The 25,923-nt window shown below is 37.7% G+C and overlaps 1 protein-coding gene across 8 annotated transcripts in view; it reads left to right on the top strand.

Annotated features, from left to right (window-relative positions):
- The window catches only part of MAGI2 (membrane associated guanylate kinase, WW and PDZ domain containing 2), a 719,944-nt gene that overhangs the window by 410,232 nt on the left and 283,789 nt on the right, over positions 1 to 25,923 (top strand). For all 8 annotated transcript variants that reach the window (XM_048953502.1, XM_048953442.1, XM_048953458.1 and 5 more), the window contains one exon: positions 11,879 to 11,998. In XM_048953502.1, the coding sequence (XP_048809459.1) occupies positions 11,879 to 11,998 (120 nt within the window). The remainder of the gene's footprint in view (positions 1 to 11,878; positions 11,999 to 25,923) is intronic.

The raw sequence follows: 25,923 nt of genomic DNA on the forward strand, positions 1-25,923 counted from the left end.
GAGTAAGGATGGTTGCTCACCTCCTCCAATTCCAAAGATCATTTGTAACAAGCACAATTGATTGAAGTTGTCATCCCTTAGCCAGTGAACCAGTTACAGCAATGATGTATTTGAACCCAACTCATCCACAGCTAAATTACTCGGAAGTACAAACTGTCCCCTGCTAGTAGCTCCAGCCATATTTTAGGTAAGTGCTTTCCAGAAAAGTGATGTTTGGATACTTGGAGAAGTCTCTTAACAGGCTTATTGATTATCTGCTGGGAGAAAACACTGAGGACCTACAGGGCCTTGGCTGGATTTATCTAGTAAAAGCACCTTAGACTTTGCCTGGTGCAAAACCACTTTAGCTTAGATTCATCTTAGCTAACTTTAAGCACATAACAAGAGGAGTTAGTCAGGAGGCTACCAGTCCTAAATGTCATCAGAAGATGATGGAGAAGCTAGAAGTGTCAGTCTGGCTTGAAGTCACCTTTTACTGAATATTATGGGCTGCTTGGCCCCATAGCACAAACCTCCACTGAAATGCATTAGCAAATTTGTGAAATCATCAGCCTATATTAGCTGTTCCTTTCAAGCTTTAAATTAGGGCAGAGCAGCAAAATAGTACTGTGTTGGTAAATAGTAGCATAAGGAATGTGTTAAAACTGAACTTATTTCTTTTTTTCCCTTCTTAATTCAACAAAAAAAAGTAAGGGATCTTATCCAGTGTAGCTAGGAGAATAGATGGAGAATCTGAAGAGTACACGAAAAAGGAAAGTTTTCCTAATACTGCTGTCAGTAATTTCATGAAAGCATATATAATGTAAGAAACAGAAAAGCTTAAGTAAAAAGCTGTGGGAACAGTTGACAAGGTTGTAAGAATAAGCACTTCTCCTGAATTCTCCGCATATCTGTGCTTCTGAATGTGAATTTTCACTCTCACATGTAAACTCTGTGCACTTTTAAGATATTATCATTGAAAATTAGGTGTGTTTGCTGCTTTTAGGTATTTTTAAGCACGAAAATCAGTGTTTATTCTAGCATCATTTGAATCAATAGTCTCAAATTGTCTCATGAAAATGTTTTTTCTTTCAAGAGATGATTAGTGTGAGAAAGCAATAACAATACTGTATGTAGTCTTACAGAGCTCGTGAACAAAACTTTGAAGTAGAAGAAATTATAAGATGCTTGAAAGGAATAACAGAATACAAATAATCATATAAGGAATATTCATATTCTCTTAGCTAGAGAGCTAGAATCATTGACCTACCCTATTCAGGGTTTTCAGTTTTCTGATATGAATTATTAGGGCTACAAATTCTTAAATAGTGATTACATTTACAAAAATAAAAGTAGCATAATTAGATATGTTTCAATGTACTTTCAGTTTGCTCTGTTATCATCAGTAGCAACAGATGCCAATTCTTGCGGTCTGTTTGGAGCTCAAATAAATTGAATTAAGTCACCTCAACTGAATGCTCTAAGACTGACTGTTACAACTCTTCATATCAGAAAATGAAGCCTTATTTTACAAGAAAGGCAGCAATTTTAGTTAGCAAACTAGAAAAACACCAACAATTTTTCTTTTAGCATAACTGAATGTAAGAAGAATGATAAGGTCAAATTCTTTCGATTGTCTGAAGTCCTTCTCTTTTCACACATAACTGTGATGCGGAAAGTTATGTTTCACTGAAACAAGGAAATTGTCCACTTGATGGAGCATGAAGTCTTCATCAGATGGTATTCACCAGGGCTGTAGTCTTTTATTCTTTGTAGTCATGATGTCTAAATCTGCAACAGGCACTTGAATATTTGTGAATATGGTACCAATTGACTCCTGTGTAATGTATTCAACTTGTTACTGAAAAATTACACTTCTTAGTAATGTGAGTTGAGAAAGTTTGCTTCCTAAAAGCAAATAGGAAGAGGTCTGTTTCAAATAGTTTTTTGTTTCTTTATATGAGGAACCATGTGGTTTTTCCTGTGTTTCAAAATAATGCACTTCTATTCTGAATAGCATAACAAAGTCTTCCATGACACATCTGTTTAACTGAGAGGAGGAGAACACATTTTCTATGCCACTGTTCAAAACTAGATTTTTGAGAATGTAAATCATAGTGTTTCCCTGAAACTTACTGCGTATGTTCATAGTTCAGTCCAAACTTTATTGCCTTCAAGGAACAGTGGGTGAGAAGTAATTCTTTTTACTAAGAAGTCCACAAGGTTAGTGTGAATATCCTACTTCCTTTGTTTGAAGTGAGACACTACGAGAGGAACAAGGGAACAAGATGCTTTGTTTCTGTTATTTTAGGAGGCAAGAAAATGTGCTTGCTGTGCCAACATGCAGAAGAGGTACATTATTCGACAGTCCATAACCACTTGAGAAATGTGCTTTACATGGACAGGGCAGCACTGCCATGAGAAGCAGCCTCACAGCACAAATCCTCCTTTTGCTTAAAGCATTCCTTCAGCATGTTGTAGCGTCCTTCAATAAAACATGATGCCTAGCCCCGATGGGATCCCTGCTAAGGAAATACCATTGCTTGTGTCTCAGTTCAGCTTTTTCTCTGGTGTCTGGATAGGAGTTGGCCACCAGGGATTTCAGCTGTGAAGCTGCCAGTGCTGTTGCATGCAGTATTGTACAGTCAATCATTCATTTCTTTGAACTCTGTTCATTCAAAGTGAGTGCAACACTACCTGCTATTACACATGAAGGGAATTTTGTCACCAGACCAAGGTCTGGGCCAGCTGTCTAGTGAATGGTGCACAGATTAGGCTGCATATATCAACTCTGGGTGTGAAAGCTAAGGATTAGAACTGTCAAAACAATCTATGGGTTGGAAGAAAGATAACTGTAATAGAAGTCTGTTCCACCAGAATCATCTATTGTAGTTTTCCAAAGTGCTTTTTGATTCAGAAGAAGAGGTAAGCTATGGATTGGCTTATGCTCCCATTCCATGTTGCATAGATACTGTATAGCAGGACACAGCTATAGAAACTCTGAGGAGAGGCAATTTCAGACTTGTATTGAAGACAGCCCTGATCTAAGTACTATTTTTTTTTCATTAACATACATTAAGTAGGTTCTCCATTTTGAGAATAAACCTCCCACATCTTTCTGTATATTATCTGCCATGATCAGTAAATAATCTTTTTATTGTTTCGTACTATTGATGCATTGTATTGATGTTCGGTACTATTAACATGAAACAATTGAATTGAGTTTGGCTTAGGCACATCTGTGGATGGTTTCTATGGTAGCCTTTTTCAGTCCCTCTTTTACTGCCTCTCAAAGTAAGACTGATCTATAAAATCCATTTGCAAATATTTTGAGAGATTTAGCAGCAACAGCTAAACACTTCACAGATCCCTTTTCAAATATACTGTTAAATAGACATTGTACAGGATGACTGCCTTTGTAAGTTTGAATAAAACATTTAGAGTTGTTATCAGTATTTTTCCAGTTCAGAAGTTATTTCTGGCTTGGAAGAATCTTTCAGGGTACACTTATGATCTGTGCATGACTTAAGCAGGTTTCAATTCTGTGTAGCAGCATGTATGAGTTGCCTACAAAAGTCATCCATAGCAGCTTACCCACTAAGTTGGTAAAATCAAGTGGTATACAGATGTGTTCTGTTATTAGTAGTGGAAATGTTGACCCTTATTCCAGATACGGAATAGTCAATATCTGCCAGGATTTCTACGAGTCCTGAGAGTATAGCATATGCAGTATGAGCAGATGTTTTGCTGTTGAAGTTTAACAGTTCAAATCTCAATAATATTTCCATTGGATACTCCAATCACTTAGATTTTTTTCATAGGAAAAACCTAATTGCTAATCCTGAGTAAAGATTTACCTGTAAAAGCTGACTATAGCAGACCCACTCACATCTACTGACTACTGTGCAGGTAGTTCTTTAACTATGTCATCTCATGTCCTAAAAAGTTATAAAAAAGACATTTTCCCAGGAAAAATACTGTTGTACCACAGACCTCAAGAAAGCATGTTCTAATTCAGCTTTCCAGTAGTATAAAGCATTTTGCTTGTGATTTAGTGTATCTTTATATGTAACATCAAAAGCTGGATCTCAGTATCTGATGACTTTTATGCAGCTAAAGAAATATATGGAAACACATGCATATGAATCAAAATGCCCTAATCCATGAGTTGATTCTTCAGGCAGTTCTTTTCTGCACTTCCACATAACACCCATTTCTTTACAGATGGACAAAAGGTATATGTGAGTGTAAACAACTAAGCCACCAAAGTCAAAGTCTAAAATCCCAAAACTGGTGATCTCTTTCATTCCATAAATGGCATGCCTACCTTTTACTCTGTGTACTGTAAGTCTTAAATCCAGAAAGTTAGTGATTGTTTTATGCTATAAAATACTAAATATGTCCATTACAAACCGGGATACAGTCACTTAAGACTGCTTTTCACAATTTTACATTTTACTACTTTAGGAAAAATCAAAACAAATAATAATATTAATCCCAAGTATGCCTAGAAACTGTCAGTGATATGTTGGCAGGAAACAGAAAAGGTCCTTTATAAAGCACATGAATTGAACAACTAGTAATGAAACTATTAGTTCTGTGATGATGTCTGGCTAATTGCTTTTCCCCTTTCTCCAAAAGGCTGGATCAAAAAGTACTTAAGATAATAGTAAAAAAACTTTCTTCCAAACAGTGTCTGACTTCTTTCCATGTACAGGTAAAATTAAAAATAATGCTGCAGTCCCACATTCACCAATAGCTAAATACCTGGCTTTGCTTCGCTGTAGCACTCCTAATCCCTTTGCTAGTGGAGTTTGGATTGGTTAACCTGAAGATATTCTTCAGGATAAAATCTGTAATTATCTTCTTTATTAATGCATTTTAAAACTACTAGCCCTCAAAAATATTTTCAGGGATGTGGAGTTCAGTCCCTGGTCTCTGTAATTACTCTTGTAGAAATGCATTACAAATAGCTGCTATTGAACACCCAGAAATATGAAAAATTTTCCTCTTTACGACCCATACCAAAAGGGGCCTATGGTGTTTTGTTTTATTGTGTTATGACTGGTATCGTAAAAACTTGGAGCTTCCTGCCTGGTAGTACCTCTAAAATCACTTGACTTGAAAATGATGCTTATTGTTCTCTTCAGCTGGGAATTTAGTAGATCAAGACAAATGTGGTGTTTCTTTGCCTAATGCAGTTGGTAATGTTACAAGATAAGTTTAATTTCCCATACATTTCAGTTCCTCACAGTAATAGCATCCCTGAGTACTTTGGCAAATGAACAAAAGAGTTAATTAAACATTGTTGAAATTTTCTAAGGCAAAGCGTATACAAGGTCATAACAAGGGCTCAGCTGAAGTTTATTAAAGATTAGCAGTCTGTTTCTATGGGAGGAATCCCTCCAGCTATTGTAATGTATGACAGCCTGGCATACTGCTTTCTGTGGAAATAACAAGCTGTCGTACAACAGAATTACAGAACAACTTATCAGTAGAATGACTTAGAAGGGCTTAATATATTGAGGATATTATTATATTTTGTTGTGTTTGTAGCAAATAAGAACAATAAGGTCCTATTTTCCTCCATAAGTTTGGAAAATGGATCTAGAAGACGTGCACTGTGCAGGAAGCTAGATTGTTACTTCTCATTCACGCTGTAAATGCTTGTGGCAAAGACACTCCTCCTTCTATACTTATCTCCTGCAGTAGGAAATGTACAGCTCAATAACAGTGTCTGGACAGGAAAGAGGTGTGCCATGTTTGCCCTTAACTTGCAATAGAAATGTGTATTAATATATGAATACATCTAGGAGCCCACTGAAAATCATGCATAACATTTGTGAGTAGATATTGGACCCTTCAGAGACCAAGACCTTTATTTCTGCTCTCATGACCATGACAGAGACTGTAAGGGAGTACAAGTGTATCACTGTAATGTTGTCGATGACCATAAGATATAGATTCATTACTGTGCAGTGATGAATTCTTCTTGAAGATATGTCTTCTGTATTGAGCAAAGGATGCCTCTTGTTTACCGTCATAATTCTGGGGCTTTAACTAATAGTCATATTCCTCTGCTGGCATGCAAGTTTTCTCTATACGTTAAGTACATGGAGTTAGCAATAAAAGGAATACTGAGAGTACCTTTCCCACTTCTGAAAGCAGCAGAGTTGGAAAGAGACTGTGAAGACTCAGTGATGCTAAGGAGAAGAAGTATTTGCAGAAATCAATCTGAGCATCTTGTTCTGACATAAACATTAAAAAGTGGTGTGGAAACTGGTGTGAAGATTACCAACACTGGGTTCTTCCAGAGCTAATAATCCTATAATTTTTTTTAACTAACAAGGGAAATTTGGATTAAGTACCATATGAATTCACTATTTTTTCCAATCTGTATTTGTAGGCAACATTAAAAATCCACATTAAAATGTTATTTATTATTCCCAAAGCTTGTATGAGCAGTATTTCAGTTGCTACTGAACTAACACACTCCCTTTTTTTATTCATTGTAAAGATTTCTTAACTATCTAAATTTATATCCTTGGATGCCTAACATTTTGTTAAAAGAAAAATACACTTCCAGAGGGTATTCATGTAAATGGCACCTTTTTCCTCTCCAGAAGCACAGCACCATCATAGAGCATAACACTTAGCATGGAAATCCTTCACTGAAATACAATAAAGTACAGTTTTTCTTGTGGAGCACAGAAGGAATAGGCAGCAAAGGCAAAGGTGGTTTGGTTCATTTTGTTGTTTTTTTTTTAATATCAGCCATGTAGGTTAAATACCTACAAAGTACAAAGTATCCATCTTGAAGTTATAATAAATCCAGACAAAGTAGTGACTCGATGAATGACCCTAATACTGTTTTGGAGAGCAAATCAATGAGCTATGCAAGCGATGCTGATACAGCCTGATTGCAGTCAAGAATAGCCTCTGGTTAAAAGTAATGAAATACCTTAACATAGTCCAGTACATTTTCATTAGGAGAAATAGAATTTGAGGGTGAGATTATGAGAATATTAATAATTGTTCATCCTTTCTGTTTTTGCTTGTAGGTTTCCTCACATTTTATGCTTGTTCATATTCATAATTCTAAATGTACCACTACTTGGAAAACTTCAGGCTTTTTGCCTTTCTGTACTTCATAATTCCAGTTGCTGTGGTTTGCTTTAGATCCTGGTTAATAATTCAGAGTAATTTTTCTGAGTGAGAGCAGATGCCTTTGTCATTGCATAAACTATTGCCTACCATGAAATGTTTTAAGAATTAGAAGACGAACTTTAATTGTGACTGAATAAATGATATCCAGTCGTGGCTACTGGTAAAATAGTTTAAAGAATAAAATAAGCTTAAAGCTGCTCTTAATTGATTATTTCATCACTATGGTCTATCCTAGACTGTTCAGGCTGACCTTACTCAGGCTTCTCTCACAACCAGGTATAAGCAGGATACCAGTTACTGAAATTACTAGTTGTGAGAAGTCAGTATTAATGAGCCTTTGCAGATAAACAAGAGGCTTGTTAAAGCTTCTGCTCTGAGATGCTATGAGTACTCATCCTCGTGAAGTCGGCCAGTCAGTATCATTTCAGATTGTGCAGACCAGAGCTCCTGTAGCTCCTAAGGGAGCTCCACACTGTCTGACATCATGTTTGTTTGGGCCAGTCAGGGTCACTTGCAAGTTACTCCTTGTGTGTCTTCTGTTCAACAGCAACAATAGACTGCATTTGTCATAAATATAAATAGTGCAAATGTGCCATACGGCTTTTGATCCTACAAGATCTGAAAGTATCGTGTTCTTTTGCAACAGAATTCAAAGATTATTTTTTCATACATTACCATGGTAACAAAGTGGTAACTAGGTCCCTATGTTCATTTTACATTAATAAAAGGCTAAACATAAGCAGTAGGAACTATGTCCTGTTGAGCCTTGATTATGTATAATAAAAGATGTTGTGTTTCTGCTTAAAAAAAAGGCTTGAAATTAATCTTTTGTTTTAATTCTTGGATCACTGTAGCTTTTATGCCTGCCTGTCTGTCTATGAGTATAGCTAAAGGCAAAATCTATTAACAACATCAGTTTAAAAGCAAGGAAAAGTAAAGATTCCCTGTGATCTACAAGGTTCCTATATATAGACCTCAGTGTTCAGATTTTGATGGGTATTTAGGATTCTCCAGTACCTGCCTCTAAATCTGTTAAGCTGCACATTGCATAACTTATGGTGCTTACAGAAAGGTGTAAAGAAGGCAGAAGTATTAATAGCAGCAACTCTGTTCCTCCAGGGTAAAGGAGTAAAAGAGGTGATAACTATTGATTACTCCATTAGCCAGGGAATTGCTTTAACCATTTGAAAGATCTCAGGTCCTCCAGGCTGAGGGAATGAGAACAGATGCAGGAGGAAAATGGGACTCAGTAAGATTTAATCAAGGGCAATAAAGTTCTGGCTGGGATGAAAATGCTACACCTGAGGTAAGAGTCACCCTGAATATGTGCAGGGTGTTTTCAGTAGATCATGGTTTGCTCTGATTGCCATTTTCTGGAGGAGGGGAGCAGTTCCTATCACAAAGGAGTAGCATACCATAAAATACAGAGCTCCTGGATCAGGGTGCCTAAGGATTCTTAAAGAGTGGAACATTTCATGTTACTGAGTGTCAGTATTATCTCTTGACATCGTAGGAGAGAATATAAATAAAAGGCAAATAAAGGTAACTGGCAAGAAATTTTCTAGAAAACTTGTTTTTCCTTGAAAATATTAATTTGTGTAATTTACCTATTTCCATTCAGTCTTCATGAGAAATGATTCTTCATGCTGGGGTTTCTAGTGCAACCATGAGGGACAGGGAAAGCATCAGCTTTCATTAGCTCTTTAGTCACTTAGAGAATTTAGTGGGAAAACTTAGGAAGACTAAATTAAGAAACTGCTGTGTACAGTGACACCAGTGACAGTAAAGTGCAGTTCTGGTTCTTTCTGTTCTGCAACAGAAATCTTAATTTGATCTTGAAGTAGAATGGGAGCTGTTTGAAATTTCACAGTGTTACAGAGCAAGATAATGTTTGCATCAGCTGCTCTAAATACAAGGCATCTCCTGGCTATTTTACATGTGGGAATCAGTGTGTAAATTAAAATGGAGAAGTGTTAAACAGTGTGTTAAGGATACAGAGTCTGTATATAGTTTTTAACTGGAACATGAATTTCATTTGAAAGTCAGGCAGCAGCTTAGACAGAATACTCAATTCAGAGTGCAGGGAACATGCAAACATTTTTAATGTATTTCTCATATACATGCCATATATGAAAGAATGCAATTTGGTCACAGGAGGACAGAAGATTCTAAATGAAGACAGATTCAGAATCTAAAACTAGTCCATTACACTTCTCTGGAATAACAGACATGTTGACAGCAATATGAAAGTTAATTCTAGGCAAATTGTCCAAAAGTAGATTACCAAAGCAGAAAAATAAAAAACAGATAACTGCATCTGTTTTTGGACCTGCTATGAGACTTCATAGTCATCCTTGCTGGATAAGACCGTAGAATATCCATGTATTTAAAATAAACTGCAGTGTATTAATAATACCGAGAATCATTGACAAGGAGCTCAGTAGGTAATCTGGTTAACTTTCCACTCAAAACAGGGATTACCACCGTATTTTTTGTAACTTGTATTTTTTTCTGATTCATCAATGATTGCTAAACTCCCAGTAATCTTAGTTTGACCACCAAGAAATACTGAAGAAATGGTAAATTAGTGGTATTCATCTAATATGCAAGCTTCTTCCCAGCTCCTAAGAATATAATAGCTGTTTTTTGCTGGTTTTCTTTTCCCTGGTGTTGTGTGAGAAAGATACTGCTCCTGTCAATAGACAGTGGGAGTGAACCATTCCTCAGGAGAGAGCATGCAGATCAAACATCTGATGCCTGAGCTGTTAGTAATGCTCCCAGGAGCTCATGGGCTTTCTGGGATCCCTGTGCTTCTGCAGAGTTATCAGAAGGGACTGAAGATCTTTGAGGATGCTGCTGCATCTCCAGGGGTCAGATATTCCATATGGAGTCCATTCGGCATATATAAGTATGCAGCACTTTCAGTGCTTCAGTTGTGCCCTCCCTGAAATGCAATAGTAATTATTCTAGTGAACCCACTTCTGCAAATACGAATGTCTCAGAAATGAAGTGCCAAGTAAGAAGGATTTTACTTTTAAATTTTGAGATGAAAAGAGAATTGAAAATAGACAAATGAAGGAATGAGTGTCTTATCTATCAAAACATATTCTTGATGTAGACTTCTGATTGAAGTTTCTCAGGTCTTTGCCATAGACCCTCAGGGTGCTTATGAAGAGAGAGAGGTGCTTGTGATGAACACATAGAACTACTGAAGAGTGGAATTTGGTTTGAGATTGACAGCTACATTTTAGGACTTAATTCCATTGCTTAAGCACAGGAAACTAGCAGTAACTGAAGTACCCAAGGTTACTGTCCTTTTCTCTTTGCTGCAGTTCCAAAAGGATGTGGGTTTCCATATGTCCTTCATTTTTTTGCAACTTTCCTTTTGATGTGAGATAACCCAGGCACCTGCCACAAAAAGTCCTGCATATAGCTCAATGCTATCAACTGCTAGTGTGTAGGCAGCTGAATAGTTCTCTTGCTTCTATCACTGATAAGATCTCTGACTTTAATAGCTTATGCATGTGGAACAACTTGGAGACAATTATATTAATCTCACAAAGGATCTCACACAAAATGATTCATCAGGTTGAAATCCAATGTTTGGATAATGGGCATCAAAAAATGGATGAAATAGACTGATCTGAATGGATTCCTGAGTCACTGCTGCATAACACGAGAGTCAGAATATAGTGCTTAAGGTTAAGTGGATTAATAACTAAGGAAGAAGCAGTGTCTTTTGCACAATATTGTAATGCAAAACTTAGTGGACAGAAGAGGAAGACTTGGTTTCTATCAGCTTCCTTGTGCCGACAATATTGAAACCAAACCTGTCAACAGTGTTGAAAGGTTACAGCATAAATACAACAGCATAAATAAAAGTTGAGTGATTAACATACTTAAAACACTGAGTCTGAGTAGGACCTATAAATCACCCACCTTCAAATGGAATTTTGAGCGTTTCAGTCAAAATGGGAATAGTCTGGCCATTTAAAAAAAAAAAGTGGTGGTAGGGTGCTATTAGGAAATCAGGTCAAATTCAGAGTGTTCTCTGCAAACATCTCACCTTCTCCTACCTAAATCGGAGTCATTTCTCAGCATGTATGAAATACTGTCTTTCAGCATTCATGGGACTCTGTCATCTAGAGATGGCAATAAGAAGCAATAACTAAATTTAAGCATCTTTGCAGTTTGACAGCATAGTTGGCAGGTGATCTAGGCCACTCAATCTGTCAAGCCCATCCATTTATCAAGTCCACATAAGGCATGAAAAAAAGCGATAAGAACATAACCCTTGTAAATTTTCTTACAGATTTATTGTTTTGAGTACTAAATAAATGCTTAAAAGGTCATTAAATTGATTATTTGCAGACAAGACTTTTTCTGAAGCTATGAAAATGCATCAAAAATTCTTAGTAACTTTGCCTGGTCTCACTGTGACAGTCTTTCTATAGTAAAGTAAAAGGTATAACAGTATCATGCTTTTTCATCAGCAAAAATAAATAACTTGAGTCCAAAGAGCATCTGGCCCAGCCATACACAGGCATCTCATATCCTGTGTCAGCTTCAACGAGTGTAACTATATGGTTTTGAAAAACATCTTCAAGAGGGTGATGTGCTATATAATGTGTTGTATATACAGTTTACTTCGTAAATTTTACAAAACTTTCAAGCAGATCATTCTAAATTTAGGTCATGTATTTGACAGCATGTCTTTCATTTTGATTAATAGGCACCACAAGGCCACATAAGGAGGGGGAGGTCCCTGGTGTGGACTATATTTTCATCACTGTTGAAGATTTTATGGAATTGGAGAAGAGTGGTGCTCTCTTAGAAAGTGGAACATATGAAGGTAAGTATACTTCTGCAGCTAAATCTGTCACTTCTTTCTATTATGCTTCCTTTCTAATGTGAAGGTATTACATTGGGACATATTGTCATATTGTTTCATTGCTTCTGATACTGCAAAATTGTGAAGAATCCTATGGTAACAATGAAAATATTTATGTATGTGAAATCTAAATGCAGGTGAGTGCATTATAATTTTAGAATATGATACCACTTAAGAGAAACAGTATAATACATTGCAATTACAGGAAAGAAACAGTAGTTCTTCATGTCAAAGACTTGAAGATATTTCCACAAAATTTAAGCTATCGACTGCATTTTTAACATAGGATAAATAAATTCTGGAACAGAAATCAATTGTAAGTATGACACTTATTTGCATATGAGATCCTGCAAACATAAGTGCATGTCAGAGGTTGAAACAAGAAGGGTTTGCAATGACATATCTAATGGGCTTTATAAAGTTATTGGAAGTAATTGATTAGTTTCATTAATATTACAGAAGGGTAGGAGCTGTCCTAATGGCTGTGCTAGAAAATATTTCTACATGGGGCAAAGATCCAGCAGTTTCGTACAGATCAGGGCTTCTTAGATGTGATGATTTATCTGAATCACACAGAATCACAGCATGGCCCAGGTTGAAAGGGACCTCAAGGATCAAGAATCTCCAACTCCCTGCCACAAGCAGGGCCACCAACCTCCACATTCAGTAGACCAGGCTGCCCAGGGCCCCATCCAATCTGGCCTTGAACACCTCCAGGCATGGGGCATCCACAACCTCTCTGGGCAGCCTGTTCCAGCACCTCACCACTCTCTCTGTAAACAACTTCCCCCTGACACCCAACCTAAATCTTTTCTCCTCCTTCTAAAACCATTTCCCCTTGTCCTGCAGTTATTTACCCTTTCAAAGAATTGTCTCCCCTCCTGTTCGTAGGCTCCCTTTACGCACTGAAAGGCTGCAACAAAGTCACCCTGCAGCCTTCTTTTCTCCAGGCTGAACAAGCCCAGCTCCCTCAGCTTGTCTTCGTAGGGAAGGTGCTCCAGCTGCCTGACCATCTTTGTGGCTCTCCTCTGGACCCTCTCCAACAGCTCCCTGTCTTTCTTGTACTGAGGGCTCCACACCTGGACACAGTACTCCAGATGCCTCAAAAGGGCAGAGTAGAGAGGGCCAATCACCTTCCTGCCCCTGCTGGCCACCCCATCTGATTTCAAATTTTTCCCAAAACAATTATCCTGACAGTGAAACTGCCACAGACAGCACAGCAGTTACGTAGCAGAGCACTTAAATAAATCCAGGATTATGCTACACTATTTTAAACGTTGTGTTTCTTATGATTGATTACTCTAGTATTTAAAGTAGCTTAATAATGGACAGATCATTTAATCTTCAGTTTTGAAAGCAAAATATCCAGAAACACTTTTCTTGTGAAAAATGACCTGTACATATAAGAATACATGTGCGAGTAGAACCACTTTCAGGAAGCAGGCCTGTATTTTTACCTTGTAGGAGATAAAGCAATGAAGACTTTTTTGTCCTGACTTTGTACCTGTCAATGAAAGCATCTGGAGATAAATAAGGAGCCATTCACCCCAAAGAAAATCATTATCTATGTTATAAATAGCAGAAAGTGCAATCCTTTCCCACCTAATCAGCACAAAGTACCCACTGGAAAGTAAATAAATTTTCATAAAGAGTTATATCAATACAGAAATTGTAGCATAGATTTCCATTAAAGAAGGTTGAATAAAGGAAAATACATCTTCTTTTCCTCTTCTATTTTTCCTCACTGTCTGACATCTAATGGTAGAAGTTACATAAATATTAATAGATATATAACACCACAATTTTATGTTCGTCTTACATTCATTAAGTAACAAGCCTTTCTTGAAGTATTTTTTGTTACCTGGTGTTTGAAGCTAACATAAAAGAAGCTTAAGTGCAGTCTGTCTTTGCTTGACCATGTAATTTCATTAGTTTGTAGCAAGTTTGTGGAGATTGAACTGCTAGGTTAGATTAATTTACAATGGTGTTCTGTCCCTCAAGGATACTGAGAGATGTCTTAATACCAGTTATCAGAGCTGAGTGGACAGCAAGGTGAAATACTGGTTGTAGAAGTCAGTGTAAGTCCTTAAGCCAAATGAGGACCTAGCCAAAGTCATGGCTACACAGTGTTTATCAGAGATGACAAGTGCACTGAACTTAACAAGTCAGAAACTAAATGAAGACCAAAATAAGCTCAGCTGATCAATTTCTGCAAAAATTATCTCTTTGACCAATTTCCAGGTTTCCCAGTGAGTAAACACATTCTGACAAATAATAGATAATATAATACCTTTCTATCTATTACAATAAATAATTGATACCATATTCTAAAACATATCTGGTTTGCAGATGCTGCTTTTCTTGCTCTCATACAGAAACTTCCATCCAGGGCCTTAAGTTATAACTGTAGTACCTTCTTCACAAAGGAATTTTGCTATTTATGCAGTCGCAAGTTTCCTGAGCACATTAAGCCTTCAGCGATTAATCGTACTGCTGACAATCACACCAACCAGAGCAAAGAAATTTTCCATTCCCCCTACCAAATCATGATGAATTTTGCTTCCTTTCAACTTACATATGTGTGTTCTGGGAGCTGGATTTTCTTTCCTTATCAACACTTACTATCAGGCCTTTGAAATCAGTCTCAAAAAATCTTTTAAATGATTATCTATTAATAAGCTATTTTTCAGATTTTTTATCTTGATGAGATTGTTCCGTATTTAGCGAAGTTTCTAGAGTGCAGCTGATCCACCACCTGGTGCTGATATTTTTTTTCCAACGTGACTGCAGTCATAGAATCACAGAATTGTTGGAGTTGGGAAGGACCTTTTCAAGGTCATCTGGTCCAACTCCCCTGCAATGAACAGTGATATCTCCAATTAGATCAGGTTGATCAGAGCCCCAGCCTGACCTTGGATGTCTCCAGTGATGGGAAATACTTCTTTGGCAACCTGTTCCAGTGCCTCACCACCATTATTGTGTAAAATAAAATCCAAATCCTAAAGATTTCACTATGCTTCTATTTAGTAGAACTCCAATTTCCTGTATTGATTAAAAAGGAATTCTGATCTGGCATAGAATGGTAACCTCAATGGGAATATAACTTAGTTTTTGACACAGATATTGATATAAGGTAAAATACCCGTATTTTTGTACCAGAGGAGGAATTATTCCTCTGTAGAGAAAAAGCCACCTGCTTATATTATGAATATTATGAATGGTGTTGCACAGGAGGACAACACCCAGCAAAATAATCCACACTCATTTTTCCTAACCCTGAGATGAACGTCCTGTATGAACATAGTCATAGATGGTCTTTGAATTGGCACAGTATGTACAAATCAATAAAATATATAATAGCAAAGCTGTAAGAAAAAAGACAAACTGTGTGCATCTTTTAGCACTGTCTTTTACCATTCCTACAGTAGAAGGGTTTGCTTGTTATACTGTCACTGCTCTGATGTGTCACATCTTGTGTAGAGACTTACTTCATGGATCACTGACTTCATAGGTGCTTCCTACTTCCTTACTGTATCAGAAGAATTTCTCAGTCAGAGCAGCATATCAGTAAACTGAAAATGTGCTTGAAATGTATGTAGGTTGCTCTAAAAGTAATGCCTCCTAATTACTTCTATGGAATCTATGAATTCTATGGAATACAATACCACTATTTGATGGTGTTTTGCAGCTGAAAATTTGCTTTATTTTTCAGCATAGTCACTACCATCAGCTATGCATTTTTGCCAGCAGTGAGCAAAAGCCTACCTGCTGTGTTCATAAATATCTGCACCAAGGGAGGTGACCTGTGGCATGGCATCATTGACAGAAAAATGTTGCCAATGCTGTCCATCTTTCAACAGTTGGAATAGATGGAATTCACAAGGCACTAAATCTAGACTATACAGTAGGTGTATAGTCTAGTATATAGTATAGTAGGTGTATAGGACAATCCAGACAAGACTGACCACGTGCTTCACAGTCTTCAAACTGGTATGGTGTCCAGTGTTGTTATGCTGCAAGAAATATGTTATCTTTTTCACTGGCCTGACTCTGGAAGTTTGAGCCTTCAGCTTAGTCAGCAACGCTATGTAGTGGTCGGAGTTGATGGTTTGTTTGAATCCTAGGAGATCCAGAGGATCACCTCTTTCTTATCCCAAAAGACATTATACATCACCTATACTCACTGAGGACTGTGTCATAAACTTTGATGGAGAATTCACATGTTGCAATTCCGTGGACTGTTGTTTTGACTCCCACTTGTAGTGGTGACACCGTGTCTTCTCACCAGTAATCGTGTGATCCAGGAAACTCACCTTCAGCCTTATATTGGTTCAGCAGGTCCCAACGTACTTGCATATAGTGTTCTTTCTGTTCCAGTGTGAGCATTCATGAGACCCACATGGTGCAAACTTTGCAACATTCTGACATTGCCACCATTGTTTTCAGTGTACTGAAGCTGATATTAGGTCTATATGCAGTTCCCTAGTTATAATCTGCCAATTTGTGGGAATAAGATGATTGAGACACTTCATTTTGTGGCATGACAGCTGTGCACAGCTGTTTGGAACATGGCTTTTCTTCACATCACTGTTGACACTGCTGAAATGCACTACCCACTGCCTCATTTTTGATACCTGGAGAGTGTTTGATCTCCTTAAGTATTCAGAAAGCATCCCTGAATGTCAGTGGGTGCCTATTTTTCTGCATGGAGGAATTCAGTGACACACCTTTGCTTCATCTGCATTTCCATGTCAGACATCATTTTATCAGACTGCCCCTCTGATGCCATCTTATGCACAGTAACAAAATGTAATGAAATACTGATGGAAAGGGTCAACTTCTACTGCTGTACCATCAACATCTGCCTCTGATGTAGTGGGCCAACGTAGTAGGAGGCACTGCTTTCAGAGCAACCCTTGTATAGTGGGTAAGAATGACAGTGCTCATAAACAGAAATATAACAGTTTCAGTACTACTCTAAAACTCTGATATGCTAAGGTACATGACTGAAGGTTATTGTAATGACATAACAAAGTATTGATAATGTAAGAATTGAAGAGCAATGCAGTCTGCAGGTAGAACTGCTTTTTAAAAGAAGCATAAGTAGTAGCAGTACCAGAAACAGTAAATCTTCCATGTATGCACACTCTAGGGAAAAAGAAATGTGTTTGATCTATAAGGATATATCTGCATTTCAAAAATATACATTTTAGCCGTATGGAATTTTGTAAGAAATAAAGACATGGAAAACTTTTTCATATCTGCTAAAGATGTGACAGTTATGAAAAGAACTGAATTTAACCAGTATCCCACTGGATAGCATACCAACTAGTCTTTTCTTCTGAATTTTGTTTACTTCAGCAGGCCTTCATAACATTTACTTTAGCAAAGACATTGTATTTACTCAGTAGAAGAACAGTCCTTAATTTTATCGTATGAAAAACAAGTATTTCAGTTATTGTGCCACTGATTTCATCCAAAGTTGAGTTGTTGTTTTTCATTGATTGTTTGGAATTATCTCAAATTCATTCACTGGTTAATTCAAATCTTGCTGAACCTATTTTAACTACTAAACAGGCACCTGGTATAGGGGTATGTTCTGATTCCATTCACCTGGGATGTGCAGAGTCTTCATGCCCAAGAGAGACTAAGTTTTGCATAGGCAGTCGTTCGTTGCCAAGACAAATTCGCTTCCAAGACAAATTTAGACTGTGCAGAGACAAAAGTCAGGCAAATACTTCTTAGTAACTTAATTTAATTTAATTTTGTGATCTGCAAATGTGAAGTGTGACTGAAATACTGTTCCAGGTTGTCATGGAGTTGTTAATTACACCACTGTGCTGACAACAGCTTTACCACTGGTGTTTGATTCCAGTGGTTTTGATTTTGAAAAAATTGTAGTGAATCCAAACATCCTCTTACTTACTGTATGCAATGCTCCCTTATGAGCAGGGCATCCAGAGCACTCCACAGCAAAAGGATACAAAGGAAATTAATCAAAAATAATAAAATGCTGCCTTACTAAGGCTTGAATATAGTAGTTAAAGAAATATTCTGATTTGAAATGATAAGCAGAGGAACTGTCAGGGTAGATGTGCATAGACAAAGATAAAAATAGTCATTAAGAGGTCATATCTTTTAACAGCAGAAACTGTTTTCAAGGGCGCAGAGAAATATGAGATACTTTAAAGATTGCATTCCCGTTGCAAGTACAGAGGGGGGAACTGAATCTCATTCTCATCATTAAATAGGAAAATCAAAGTATTATTGGCATATTAAAAAGAAGAAGAAGAAGAGTGGAAGCAGAGCAGAAGCCCAAAAGTCTAATGCTAGTTGCATTTATAATGAATAATTTCTAATTTTGTTAATGCATTTTAAGACATTGAAAATCATATTTCCTTCATTGACTGGGGAGGGGGGAGGTGGGGGGGGGGGGGGGGGGAACGGGTGAAGGGGAAGGCAGTTAGAAAGCTTTATTTAAGTATTTTGTCATTTTTCCCTGATGGTGACCAGAGAAGTGTTTCTGAGCATCCCAGTGTACAGGCCAGTGCTCTACCTCATAGAATGACAGAATATCCTCAGTTGGAAGGGACACACGAAGATCTTTGAGTCCAACCCCTGGACCCTAATGGACTCTACACAGGAACACTCAAAAATCAAAGCACTCAAAAACCCTACATCTATCTGACAGCATTGTCCAAACTCTTCTTGAACTCTGGCAACTCGGCGCCGTGCCCACCGCCCCCCGGTGCAGAGCCTTTCCCGAGCCCCTCTTCCCGCCCCTCCCCTGACGCAGCTCCATGCCGTTCCCTCGGGCCCTGTCGCTGTCACACAGAGAAGAGCTCAGCGCTGCCCCTCCGCTCCCTGTGAGGAGCTGCAGCCGCCATCATGGCTCCCCTCGGCTCCTCTGCTCTGGGCTGAGCACACCTACACTTTTTTTAACCAGTTGTGTCAGGCACAAGGTCAGTATTGTCACGCTTGGCGTGGTAGACCCCATATTTCTGCTGGCTAATTCTGCATTGTTCAGCGGAAGAGCATGTAGACATTCAATTTACCTGTTTTCTGTTGAGATTCTACGCCTACCACAAGCAGCAACTTACTCCCAGCTCAGGATTGCTTTAAATCATATCAGCTGGTAATTTCCTAAGGAAATCATTTGGATGTAATTTACTCAGGCAGTGAACATTTTTCTTTGCTTGTGTATGTTTCCAGGATATTGGGCAGGACCAGGTGCCACAGAACGCCTTTTCTTTGGATCAGTGTGCTCCAGAAAACTCCTTTACTCAAACAGGCCCACTTGAAGCACCTGTCAATGCACTTCATTTTACAACAAAACTTGAACAGCACCAAGGGGGTCTCTGCATCAGAGAAATCAGGAAATTACCTTAACCTTCATCTTCTTACCTCAGCCAAGTTGACCATAGCTCAGCTCATTCCACGACATGCTTATTTTTCAAAATCCTGTGCAGTCACTGCCAGAAATGTATTACCAAATGGAAGTGTCCAGGCAAAAGTAATGCAAATTATCCGGAAGGCTGTAGGGAATACATTTAGAGAACTCATCAGATAGAGCTTTGTTGAGTAATGATTGAGAAGCTCAGAGAATTTAAAATGTGTGAACCCCATGGACGAATAAAGATAATTTGAAGTTAAAATAAGTAACCAGAGCTAATGTGATGTAACTGGAAGAAATGAACATTTGGATTTAACGCTGGGAAGAAATTTTCTCGTAATTATGTGATTAAAATGTTAGAATAATATTCAGAGGTGGCGATCCAAGTTTCATCTCTTAGGAAGTTTGAAAGTAGTTAGTAGAAACAGTCACGCACTAGTTAGAGGGATTAATTACAGTCTGTACCGTAATACTGTCTACCTCTATACACTATGTATTAATGCTACCTATGTGACATATTAGGTTTTGACTTCTTATGAGAAGAGCACAGCCAGTTAGTGTGTACATTTCAGATACATTTCTAACTGAGCTTTGACAACACTAGCATGTGTTGTGCTGCTTTAGTTTAAATGCAAACTGCATTCATAGAACTCTGACAAAACCTGTACGGGCTGTGCTACCAGGCTATTGCACTGATAAGATGCATTTGTCTGTAGGTATTACAAAAGATGTTAAAGAATTTAACAACTCAAATTACAAATTATGACATATGTCATTGTTCTGGAGAAATGTTTATCTTCGTTGCTCAGTTACAGAGTTCTACATTGTTTAACACATTACTGAGAACGCACAGTGTTTGAATATATTACCCAGTTTACATGCTATTAATCATGTAATTGTATTCCTGTGAAGCTGATCTGAGTTTCATATCATTTTGGATATACACAGCAGTATTTGCAATATTCCTAATTATTCCGTTTCAGAAGGAGAAAAAAAAAAAACAAACCAGTTGTGTTGCTGTAGGAAACAGTAGTCTGCTATTTTCTACAACCTGCAGTCCAGTAACAGGAGATTCCTCCTAAACCACATGTAGAAACTCCTTATTGCTACAGCGGTTTTCTGTGGTTTCCTATTAACAAATTCCTGTGAATCAAAGGCTGCCTTTTTCTGAAAAAAAAAAAAAAAAAACCTTCTTCTGAATCCTTCTTGCCTTTCTGAAAATAGTTTTAACAATTACCCTTCATAACATAAGTTCCTCCTTTAATTACCACAGCTTTTCAAACATGATAGAGAATGACCCTAAAGTAATATCAAGCCAACTTCCTTAGCAGCTTCAGATGCATTTTATCTGTTCCTAAAGGCTTGTGTATGTCCAAAAGACCAAAGCAGTACCTGAATTGATCTTGCTGTACCATGGAAGCACCTCTGCCAGTGTTTGCCTTTAAGTAAAGAACTCAAAGACCTGTGAGCAGCAGCCCTTACCAGTGAAGGCTGAGGGAGCGAAGGCACTGGGTACTTTTTACAGGCTCCCCATCACTTACTTGATCATCTATCACACTTGGCAACACACTCTCCCTGGTCTTTTTAGTTCTATAGTTGTAGAAACCTTTTCTGTTCTCTTTCATGTCCTTCACCAGTTCTAGCTCTCCCTCTTTATTGGCCTTCCTTCTGTGCTGTGTATTCAGGACATGTTTCTGTTTTTCTTCTTGGAGAGCAGTGCGAGAAGGATGCTTCTCACATACTTGGAGTGAGGAGTTATCTGGGAGCAAAGGTGAGCATTAGTCTCCTACCTGGTTTGCAAAATGATCTATAAAACCAATCTAAGACTTCTGTATGCTAACAAAGATTGGACTGTAATTTCTGTATTCCTTTGCTTTCAGCAGAAAGCATTTTGCAGTAAGGCATAAGCATTCATTTTTGTGACATTGTGAGGAGTTGTTTGGTTTTTATGGTTGGGGTTTTTTTTTTGTTTTGTTTTTCTGAAACCTAGCTTTCATTACTTGCTTCAATAGCAAGGTATTCTAAGGCTTTGCAGTACTGCATACAACCCTGTTCGTGGCTGCTATGGTAGATTCCTGATAGGTAAACAAACAAACAAACAAAAAAGAATGGGCTGCTTCTTATCAATATGATCTTAAGGAAAATGAAGGGTATTGAGGGAAGCAGGCTGTGCCAAATGTGGAATAATTCAATATAAACATTTGAGAAGTGCCAGGATTTGTATGGTTAATTGAAAAGAAGGATTCAGCTACACAGGGTATACAGTGATACAACTTTTTCAGCAAAAAAGTTACATTACTTCCCAAGTGAGCTAATTAAAAAAAAGATAAAAGGCCAACAAAAAGCAAGGGCTAAAAGCAGTGTTTGTTTCAAAGTGCAGCAGTTTCTGAAGAAAGAAACAAAGAAAAAAAAATAAAAAATAAACTACACTGGGTTTAATCTGGATTCAGCTATAGTTATTCTGTTTTACATTGTGTGTAAGTAAAAGAATACCTTTTTTTTTTTTTTTTTTTTTTTTTGCATATGGAAGGCTTCAGTTGTATTTCCAGTAAAAGTAGTGGGGACAGGGACAAAAATGAATTCCGGATATAGATTAAAATATAGTAAACCAGTTGATGATTTGTATGTCCAGTTATTTTACATCATGTAGACAGAAATTAGTCCAAAATATAGAATAAATGTTAAAAGATTCCAAGGATGCAGTAAAGTCTTACACAAGAAAACTGCACCAGTACTGAGAATGGTGCAGGAGAGAAGGTGCCACAGTGTCTGGAAACTGAGTGGATTTTCAGAATTTAGTTTTATCTAAAAACTGAAGTGTGAACTCCTGCAGTCATCAATAGGAGGAGACAGGATGTGAGTTAGTCATGATCACAACATGTTGGTATTTATCCATTCTTGGGGACTGCTTGAGATAAGAGGAATGCAAAGAAAAATGTTGCTGTGATCTTAGATCACCCCTGAATTAGATTACATTCTCAATCACCAAATTTGGAGCTCCAGAAGAAAATCTACAATAAGAAAACTATCTTAGTCTGCCTGAGGAGAATAACAAACTTTTCAAATGATGAAAAGAAATCAAATTCACCTTTATGTCCAGGGATAGATATCTACGTAGGATCTCTCACAGATACTGAGGGTGATTGTAGGCTAATGACACAGTTTTTCCTCTGTGTTCTGTGCACATGAATGCTCACCCCTAATAAGCATAGAGGTTACAGGAGCTTTAAATGAAAGAACCAGTCTGACCTTATTTCTTGTTGCTATGGTGTCATTGAGCCCCAGGCAAAGACCAGGAGCCACTGACTAGGTGCGGTAAAAGCAGAGAGAAAAGGACAGCCTTTCCCTTAGGAATTTAGTTGCAGCATGAGATGAAGGACAATAGATGAAAGCAGTCAGTAGGGGAAACACAAGAAGGTAAAAAAAAAGCAACAGCAGTGAGTCTCAGTGGAGTGGAATTTGATTGTTGTCATGATCATGCATAGAAACACTTCAAAGGAGGTATGAAATCATAAGATTAGTGATGTCATAGTGTGGATATAATTAGTTCTTCCTGAGGGGATGTCAGGAGTAGTGGGGAAATGCGAAAGGATTTTGTAACAGCTGGTGCTAGCATGAACTAGAAAGGCAAAAGGAAATGCAGAGTTGAATGGAATCATGCAGGTGGAGTGGTGGGCCCAGTGTAGAAAATCAGCAAGGGAAGGTGGAAGGGGTGAATGTTGTGTTGAGTAAAAGGAGGTGGTAACCTGACGAAGGGTGGACAGTGGAGAAGGATAGAAAGTACAGTGACTGAACGGCTCTTAGGAGTGTGAGTAGCATTCCTTCATTGTAAGAAATGGAAGGCTGCATCACTGGGAAGATCTGGGAATAGTGCAGCTCACAGTTACCTTCTTGCAGCTTAACAATAAATGCTTTAGATTAACCAAATTACAAATGGAAAAATGCAATGATGTTGCAACATAGAGTTTTACTAGGACTGTTGGTTTCTGGTATGGGAAAATTTCATTCTAAGCATTTTTAACTCAGTCTGTTAAAGAGAATTACATTCAGCCTGGCTTATAACAACTCCAGAAGGGCTATTCCAAAACAAGCTATTTTGCCATTTTATATTATAGTAGCCTAAGTAAACAGCTTAGTATCACAAAATATCCCATTACTGGTTTTCTATGATAATGTTTTGAAAAACTTTTGTGTAGAGAAAAGGGAGAAGGAGCAAGCATTTCCTCCTCCTCTGCTAAATATGTGCAAGACCTGTCAGAACTTCAGTAGCAGAGGACACAGGCTGTGGAGCAGATCCTGTACCACCACTGTCGTGAGGAGCTCTTCTCATTCCAGATGAACAAGGAGAATGCTAAGAAGCTGGAATCTCCTCACAATACTCGCACTTGGGATATGTCAGACAGTAATTTGCTTTATGAGTTAAACCTAATTAAAAGCCATTGACCGTTCATAGCTTTGTATGCAAGTCCTTTGAGAAAAAAAAATCTAACCGGTCTGCAGATGTTGACTGCAGGTAGTTTTCTCAGTAACCTCCAGCACACGTTTAACTGTCATATTTTTGCAGCCATGTTGGTACCCTGTTTAGCATAGAAACCCCACAGCTAAAACAAATAGCAATAAAATCTCTTGTAGGATGCTGAAATTGTTATTGTCTTTGGAAAATCTCTATTCTGCCTGAGACAGGATAAAAAATCTCTTAATCAATGAAAATTTAAATTAAAACTCTGATTCTGATTGAAAAAATATGAAAGGGAACAGATGGTATGAAGACATCTGCCTTTATATATTCAGTGGTGAAATTCAGCGGGGAAGGGAAAAGATGCAAATAAAAATGACGGAAATAAAGGAATTCCCCTTACAGCACTACTTACCAAACACCCTCCATGACCTCACCTGGCAATATCCTTACAGTATTAGTTCTTTTGTTACTTCATTAGTAGCCTTTGCTACTTCATGAGCCCTCATACTGAGGGGCTACCAGCAATGCTAGGGAGGGGCTTTCTAGATAACGCAAGGCTCTACCAGTAAACAGTGTATATACTTCCTTGAATGGAATAAAGCAAGTTGTTCGTTTTTTTTGTTGTTTTGTTGTTGTTGTTGTTGTTTTTGCAATTAAAAATTAACAAATTAACAGGAGGTGCTTTGTGTTATGAGGATGCAAAACTGACTGTGGTTCAGTAAACCTCTTCTCTTGCTCTTCTGTAAAAGCTGATAGAAGAAAGGAGGAAGTATTTTGGGGAGATTATGAAGTGAAAAGATGATACTATCTTCTAAACTGATGTTTAAAGTGACTCAAGATGGGGTAGAACCTGTACCTGCAGCCTTCCAGACTAGGCAGTCTTTGCTCATACAATTCTGTATGCTTTTTTATTTGATTTATTATGAGCATTATGAGTAATTTACTGCATTCTAAGCTGATTTTTGACTCATGGTACTAGTGATTTTATCAGCAAAAGCCACAAGGGAAAAAAGGGCAATCACTCCAGGCATAATAAGATTAAAGGACAAAGTCTGAAGAGAATCATACAGGTTTTTGAACGTGTCGTTTGCTTCTCAAGTTTCTAGAGTGAACGTTAATCTTAATGCCATAGGGCTTGTACAAAGCCTGGTTTTTTTAATATAGTGTTTTCCAACAGTGAAGGCTAATATGAGCTCAAGAAACTTTTATTAAAGTGCAGCACTCTGATTAGGTATACAAGGTTCTAGAAGAAGCTTGCATTGCATACACAGTGACACTTTTCAAGAAATACATTTCTGCTCTCATAAATGCATTGTTCATACAATGTGCAGTTAGTATATCTATAAAACTGTATTTTGTTGTTGTTCTTACTTTAATTACAGGTTGTAGATTCTACTGCTTTTAGCACTGCCACAACCTGTCAGATTGTCAGTATGCCTTTATTTGCTTTAGTTGTAAAAAGGGTTTGGACAAACGTAGTGATATAGTTATATAGCAATCTTCATGAAACTGAACTGCAGTTTACAGAATAATTGATTTCCTTTGCTTCTTTATCTCATTCTTTCCATCTCTCATTCTGAGGATGCTCTATACTGCATTGGTTTTTGAGATGGAGTTTTCCAGAAGGGTTTAGTAAGCCCCTTTCCACATAACTTTTCAAGGAAAAAGAAGGTAAAACAAGCCAGCTATCTTTAATGTTTTATTTCTGTTCATTGATTAAGGGATAAAAAGCCTCTTCACAGCATGCCTACTTTATCAACTGCAAAAGTTTGCGTGATATGTGGCATGAAGGCACACAGCATTCAGATAAAAATAAGCATTGAAAGCATTGAATAGCTATTTCTCCTGAATGTTTTCATACTGTGCATTTTCGTTGTGTGAACAAGTCAAGAATTCACCAGGAAAAACAGCATGTGACTGGGAGGTTATTCATATTGTTACATTAAGTGTATAGCTTCTTTCTCTTAAGCAACCCCTAGAAGCATTTTGTTCTCTATATTGAGGACTTCAATTCTTACTTCAGGCATGGTAAGT

The sequence above is a fragment of the Lagopus muta genome, chromosome 1 (assembly GCF_023343835.1).
Source record: "Lagopus muta isolate bLagMut1 chromosome 1, bLagMut1 primary, whole genome shotgun sequence".
NCBI classification, from domain to species: Eukaryota; Metazoa; Chordata; class Aves; order Galliformes; family Phasianidae; genus Lagopus; species Lagopus muta.